Here is a 7494-nt window from a genome sequence, read left to right as displayed (position 1 = left end):
TCCTTTCTTCTGGCCGCAAGTGTGATCAATGCCATTGAGCTTCGGTACTCTAGTAGTAGGAGTTCGTTTCTGAGTTATTTTTCTAAATATCCTGCAACACCAACTCAATAAAAACAACACGAAGAAGGTGTGGACTTCAATCTTCTGATATTTTAATACGTGAAGTCATTTAAAAAGTAAGATCGAGGGTAACAAATAGTAAAAATTATTTATCCCATCTAGATGGTATATATTTATAAATATAATGAATTGTATCATTAAGTGAAAATAATCAAATCTTCATCAAACGAGTATGATACATATGTACATAATTGCAGATTTGAGGGCTTTCCGATCATTTTGAATCGTTTTTGTGTGGCTGTCACATGAAATATATTTATACAACTGACTCAATTATTACTTTTATAAAATTAAAATTAAAATTAAAATTATTTTTAATTATTATTTGATATTCCGTATGAATTAGATTTGTTCCTGGAATTTAGGATGAGGGAGCAAGACAAGAAATAATGTTTAGTCTTTGCTGGTATACAATAAGCAGCAAAAACCACTTAATACATCACTGTCCCTTGGATAAACGTGTCTCTTCCTTTCCTTTCCCCTGTAAAAACACACACACACACACACACACACACAAGTTGCAACTTCACTCTCCCCAGAAATATCTGGCGACAATAATCAGCAAAAAACACGCGAAACCCAGAAATTAAAAATCGAATTCAGCTAAAAAATTCAGAGATCGATCGGTCGATTGAGGCATGTGTTGCGACGGAGATTGCAGGCCTTTGGGCTTCATGATGGGTCTCCCCTTCGCGCTGCTTTCCCTTATCATCTCTATCGTCGGCGGCGCAGTCTGGGTTGTCGGGTCAGTTCCAAAATCCGAATCGCTGTTCAATTTTCCTCTATAGATTACGGGGAGGGGAAAATAGTATTACGAAGGTGGTATGCCTTCGCAACCCTAATGTACTTTACTGCATCTGCATACGTACGGTGGTGCTTAGTTGTAGTAGAAAGAAACGAGTAAAATCTGTAAATGAGCTAGTTGTGATAAGTTAGTGCGTGTTCTGTGTGTTTTCTGCGCGAGATTTTTAGAAATTAGTTTGGATTTTGGTGCATTCTGGGACAATGTTGGGAGGTGGAAATGAAGGGTTTAAGGAGGACGACAAGTTGGGGGAGCGTAAGGTTTACAGTAGGAGATCGTTTAAAGGGCTTGAAACGAGTAAGAGCAGTAGTAATTTGTTGAGGGAGCAGCAGCAGCCGAAAGTTGTTTCTGACGGTCCGAGCTCGACGAAAAGATTACATAATTCTGGTTTTGATGTGGGTTCGGATAATTTTTCTAGCCTGAGCCGTGATGCATTGGTTGTCAAAGGAGGGTTTCTAAGGCAGGAGAATAAGGTTTGGATAAGTCTGCCCATGAAGTCAAAACATGAGGCCCTTGAGTTAAAGAGGAAGCTGGAGGGTGAGCGGGATATGGTGCGGACTTTGATGAGGAAGATTGAGGCAAATGACGGGCAAAAGAATGCAACGGACAGGTTTGATAATAGAGATGGAGATAAGGTGGCTGTTGAAGTAGGACCGCCGCGAATGTTGAAGCCGTTAAAACAGTTGAGTGTGTCGGTATACGAAAATAGCAAGGGTGGTGTTGATAAATTGGAGAAAGAGAAAAGGACGCCGAAGGCAAATAAATTGTATAGAAATTCAGAGTTTTTGCTTGCGAAGGATAAGATTCCTCCAGCTGAAAGTAACAAGAAATTCAAGTCGAACGGGAAGAAGGGAGAAGGAAGTGGACTGAGAATGGAGAAGTTTCCGAATCAAGTATTCAAAAGTTGTAATGCACTCTTAGAGAGATTGATGAAGCACAAGCATGGTTGGGTGTTTAACAAGCCAGTAGATGCAGTTGGTCTAGGTTTGCATGACTACTTTGAAATTATAAGAAACCCTATGGATCTTGGTACTGTGAAAGATAGGCTAACCCAGAATTGGTACAAGTCTCCTCTGGAATTTGCCGAGGATGTGAGACTTACATTCCGAAATGCTATGACATATAACCCAAAAGAGCAAGATGTATATGTAATGGCTGAACAGCTGTCAAAAGTATTTGAAGACAAATGGACTCTCATAGAGGCTGATTACATGCGTGAGTTGAAGTTGACTGCAGATCTTGATGTGGGTTCACCAACACCTACATCTCGGAAGGCTCCTCCACAGTCGCGGGTGAGGGGTGATACGAAGAAACCTAATGATAGATCTGAATCAATGACCTATTCAGTTGATCCAAAAAGGAAGACAATGAATATTGCTCAATCTGGCAAGGTTCCTGCCCCAAAGAAGCCAAAGGCGAAGGATCCAAACAAAAGGGAGATGACATATGATGAAAAGCAAAAACTTAGCATAAATCTGCAGAGTTTACCTTCTGAGAAGCTTGAAAACGTTGTTCAGATCATTAAGAAGAGGAATCCTTCTCTTTCACAGCAAGATGATGAGATTGAGGTTGACATTGACAGTGTTGATACAGAGACTCTTTGGGAGCTTGATAGGTTCATAACCAATTATAAGAAGAGTTTGAGCAAGAACAAAAGAAAGGCTGAGATTGATAATCAATTAATAACTGGTGTAGAGCAGAACACCAAAGAAAAGGTAATTTATTTGTACTTGGTTAACTAAATTAAGTTTATTGTGAATTTTATTGATGCATTCCTTCTTTTGTTGGGATTTTCTGGCCTTCTCGCAGATTACTGCCTCAGTTGTAACAGAAAATGCAAAAGGAAGTAGAGCAGGTAAAATTTGCAGAGGGTAAAATTTATTTGATCGCCTCAAGGTTATTAGTAGCAAAACTATTATTTCATCTTTTTTTTCTTTAATTTTCTTGAGCAGATGAAAAGAAAGTTGTCTCACCTCCAATTGATGTAGAAGAGCCGGGCCGTAATGATGCAAATCAAGGAATCAGCCAAAGCAGCTCAAGTTCAGATTCGGGATCTTCATCCAGTGGTAGTAATTGATAATTATCTGGTTCCTGTTTATAGTATATTTCTCTTGGCCTGTTGAGATGTAATTATGGCAATTTTCGGGTCCACTCAGAGGTATTCACTTACCGCTTATTATTTTATTTATTTCAGATTCTGATGGTGAAAGTTCCTCAGCCGATGAATCTGACGGCGGAAACTCACAAAAGAATTGAGTTGCTGAGGTACCCTATTTCCCTTTGCAGGCTTTTGAACATCTCTCTTTGCCTTTACGATTTGACCTTTTCTGGAAGACTGTCCTTCTGGTCTTGTCCTCACTCATGCATGCTTGTATATGTATTCTCGAAACTCGTACGTGTGAAACATCAAGTGCTTCTTTATCTTTGGTTTCTTCAGCTGCTGTCATTTAATACTTTAATAACTCATTCATTGTTTGGATATAAGAATTATTTGCTGTTGTTTATTAACCCATCAATTGGTTTGAATCTTTTTACCATCTCAAATTTTTTGGTTATTGGCAGGATAACATTTAACATATGTGTGTTTGTCGTTATGCTACATCTTTTATGAGGGCTAAAGCAACAGAATCATTTTGTCATGCAGAAACAGGATTTGAAATTTAATGGGGCATTCAATTTTCACCTGTATGCCTATTTATCTTTTGATTCAGAGGAAGTCAAGACTTCCTCGGATCTTATCAAACAAATTAGCACGATTAATGCTCTATTTTGTCGCATCTGTCTTTTTTGCTTGTTGTCTAGTATCAAAAAGACCATGGACTTGATTGCTGTGTCAAGCACACGTGATTAATATACTCAAACTAGTCTGTACAAATATGGGAAGTCTTTGAGGTGGCTGCATACCTTCCATGCTGCAAAGTTCAGTTCTAGATAGGAATAAGAATCTGCTGACACTGCTTTTATAAATGAATTGGTATTTCATGCATGAGTTAATCTTTTTCTGTAGTTGAAACTCCTTTTTTACTTTAGTTTCTGTAGTTTAAGCAGAAGCAGATGCATACAGTTTTACATGCCCATGGCATACGCACAGTAAACGTGCCTGTCATTAATGTATATTAACCTGAAACAGGTGTCACACAGATGGAGATGGTCCTTTTAGAGTTATCTGGACTTGTTTATGTATCTTACATATGGAAAGGATGAAAATATTTTTAAAGAATATTTAAGAAAGCATACTAATCTTAATAACAATAAATGTGCACATATTAAAAAGGCTTACACATAATCCTTATTAAAAGTGCTTACAATATGCATAATGTACATTATCTTAATACTTTAGTACTAGTGTACAAATATCTATGATAGATAATGTCTGAAAATTAGATGCTCATTTTGCAGAAGCATGACAATTGTTTGCTGATTGTTTGTGCTCGAGTGTAAGTGCTAGCTTAGTTTTATCAAATAAAAAGCCTTGTAAAAATCACTAAAGCCACAGTTTCTTCAAGAGCCAGGGGTCACACCCTTGCCAGACTGCTGATGATTCTGACACTGGTTATCGTGGAAATTCTTTACATCTACAATACTTTTTTACAATTGTTAGCATAAGGATTTAAATATGTGAATGAATGAGATATGCTATAATTAATGGATTTACATGAACACGATTTCAGTGTGCATTTATTTGTTGATCGTTACCTGTAGCCTATAATTTGCAGAACCATTTTGGTTATTAGTCACAAGATTTTATGTTTCACGAATATTCTGGTGTTATCCCAACCTCAAAAGAAAGCTCTTGTACAGTCCATAGTTTTACGCATTCCTGGTTCCATAAGAGGAAAGGGAAGTGAAAGGGGGAGGAATGTCGAGTTTTTGGTTTAATTTAAAAGGAAGTAAATCCCAAATGTTTCCCCTTGTCTCAAATGATGAAAATTATGGGCATGGACAGTGTAGTCAATGGCGTGCCATGGGCATGGCGCGCACCTTCTCTATGGCGTCGCCGTAGAGCGCGCCTGGGCGCCATTTTGGCTGCCCAGGCGCACCATAACAAAGAGGGCCTGGGGCCTGGCTGCTGGCTGGGTGCCCAGGCCCATGAATTAAAAAAAAAAACCTAAATATAAAAGGAATTTTAGCAAATTAAGTACTTTGCATGCATGGGTAACTTTCATTCTTGACTCTTCTTTATTCAGTTCTCTCTTCTTCCTCCGCCAACGCATCTTCTTCTCAGTTCTTCTCTTCTTCTTCTCTTCCATAGACAGTGACTTTTTTTCTAAGTTCATGAAGTGTAAATCTTTATCGTGCACAGCAGTACAAGCTCTAATTATGCCGATTGAATCATTGAAATTGATGTGATTTTATTAATCTTTGAGTGCTTTAGTTGTTCTGTTAGTGTTTTCTTTTTGCGATGATTAACTACAGTATTTTATTGTATGTTTATGTCGGTATTTAGTATTTACAGCTTAAAGTCTTAAATTTGCTTACTATAAGGCTGTACTTTAGGACTTTTGCTATCCTTCAATGGTTCAGCATTGGTCGTTTTAATTATATGAAGTCTTGTTATGTTTAATTTGTTGTTTTATATGTCTTATTTAACTCCTTATACATTAATCTAGTCAAAATAATACTAGTTATATAAATATATAGATTATTTCTTATATTTGCCCCATCCTTCGAAAAGGCGCGCGCCGTGCCGTGCGCCATGGTTCCAGGAGCCCTTGGCGCCATTGTACGCCGTACGCCACTGACCACTATGGCTAGGGGCTCTGGTCTCTGGGTTTTCTGTGATGCAGTTTAGATGAAAATGGTTGGGAGCCATATACTGCATGATTTCTTCAAACTGAAATTGTTTGTGATACATTAAGGTTCTTGTGGAAGAGAAATGTCTTTGAAACACTTGATATCTGGGTTATGCTGTTGAACTTTCTTTTACGTGAAATGGTGATGGCTGCTGTTATCGTACATGATTTTTGCACTCTGTGTGAAATTAAAGTTCAAGGCCTCGTTCATTTTCCGCTTTTTGGGAATCTAATTATGTACTATCTTTTCGAGAATCTTATTTGCGTATCACTAATGCATCAACTTTTGGTAGAGAATTACCATACTTCAATGAAATCCATTCCAATTTGATGCCTCTGCTGAGCAAACAATACGTAAGCTATGAGCTGTCTTCGGTGTTGGTTTCTTGACTTTTCCTCTTTTGTCCTGGCTATGTGTAATCAGTGTTTGTGTTGGTAGTGGTGTTGGGAGAAGTATTAAAGCTGGGGAAACTATAGCAAGAGCAGACAGCCTGTTTATTTGCTGCCTGAGTATCTTAGTTTTTACTAAATTGTCTTTCAGTCAAGTCAGACTTGCTTACAGATCTCATATCATTCTGGCCATTAACTTATTCTCCTACCAATTTGCAGATCTTGATCAAATCTCAATACTGACAACAATGCATCTCAGTCTTCAAATAGTTCTAGCACCTCTAATTGTACGGTAGATGATATCCTTCAGAAATTGCAATCCTCTCATGGAGCAGCCAGGATCCTTCCTCTACTGAATTTGTAAATTCCTGTAGTGGGTGGTAATGTTAGACTTGAAAGCAGATTTGTATGATATTTGTAGATGCTAATCGTGTTCATCTCATATTTTGTAGATTGCTGACAAGAACTAGTCAGTTTGTAAGATATATGTTTATCATGTTTGTCTTGTAGTTCTGTACATTGTTGAGAAGAACTAGTTGGTGTGTATGATGGGTTTAGGTCATGATTGCCAATTTAAAAACTTTCATGGCATCATGCCCCTGTTCTCTTACTGTAAGATTGTGGATTTGAATCTCATCAATGTCGGTGTTTTTTGCAGTAATTCTATGTATGTTGGTGTATATTTTAATTTGATATCTTGATTTATATTTCCCGAATGATATAAAAGATTATTTATATTTAAAGAAACATTAAAAAAAATATCCGAGATTCTTCATTTCTCAAAGTCTTCATGCTAATTTTGACTAAGTTCCCAACAAAGAGATGAGAATCCCATTTTAAGACACTACGCTCATATTCGGTTTCTTGAATTCTAAGCTCATTTACATTCATGGAAATGAAGTGTTTGAGCATTTTAAATCACTGTACTTAGTAGGTTCGGTCTTTCTATTATTGACCAATGAGAAGTACACTTCTAAAATAAAATCGTTTAATTTGAATCAAATAGTATATTGTAAAGGCGTTCTAGTCGTCATATGCGAGTGCATGATAGATCACAGTCTTTAGACTAAGATAGATTCCGCTAATGCAATAAAGTTATTGATTTAATCTTTTACATATGTTTTGGTATTACAATTTTTCAAGTGTTATTTTTGTCGAAATGGATGTGATCTTTATATGTGTGCTTCTTGTGAGCTTTAGGATTTCAAATCGTAAAATCATGACATCCATCTTATTCAAGATGAACTCGACCACGAGTGGTTATTCTAACTGTAGCGATCTAAATTTTATTAAGATATTGACCTAACAACACAGAATTGAGTCAAACAACCTATGCAAAAACCATTTGATCGTCAAGTCAGGTTAAGAGGTAGTTTATCCATTTATCAT

General features: G+C 37.1%; 1 protein-coding gene across 2 annotated transcripts; it reads left to right on the top strand.

Annotated features, from left to right (window-relative positions):
* On the top strand, window positions 531-6771 carry LOC105178445 (transcription factor GTE4). 2 transcript variants are annotated; one of them, XM_011101913.2, is made up of 5 exons: window positions 531-2637; window positions 2732-2777; window positions 2875-2985; window positions 3117-3187; window positions 6325-6771. In XM_011101913.2, exons 1-4 carry the CDS (start codon window positions 1126-1128, stop codon window positions 3176-3178), a joined length of 1731 nt encoding a protein of 576 aa, XP_011100215.1. In that variant the 5' UTR covers window positions 531-1125; the 3' UTR covers window positions 3179-3187; window positions 6325-6771. The 2 variants fall into 2 exon arrangements, with proteins under 2 accessions (XP_011100215.1, XP_011100214.1); XM_011101912.2 differs by having other exon boundaries at window positions 534-2637; window positions 2875-2988.

Source organism: Sesamum indicum, linkage group LG16 (assembly GCF_000512975.1).
Source record: "Sesamum indicum cultivar Zhongzhi No. 13 linkage group LG16, S_indicum_v1.0, whole genome shotgun sequence".
Taxonomy (NCBI): Eukaryota; Viridiplantae; Streptophyta; class Magnoliopsida; order Lamiales; family Pedaliaceae; genus Sesamum; species Sesamum indicum.
This window is presented reverse-complemented; position numbering and strand designations above follow the sequence as displayed.

Bases quoted from the DNA above. Each gene is read 5' to 3' on its own strand.
- LOC105178445 (XM_011101912.2), top strand. From the start codon at position 1,126: ATGTTGGGAGGTGGAAATGAAGGGTTTAAGGAGGACGACAAGTTGGGG. The intron at 2,638-2,731 runs GTAATTTATTTG...GCCTTCTCGCAG, and splicing joins AGCAGAACACCAAAGAAAAG to ATTACTGCCTCAGTTGTAAC. The intron at 2,989-3,116 runs GTAGTAATTGAT...TATTTATTTCAG, and splicing joins TTCGGGATCTTCATCCAGTG to ATTCTGATGGTGAAAGTTCC.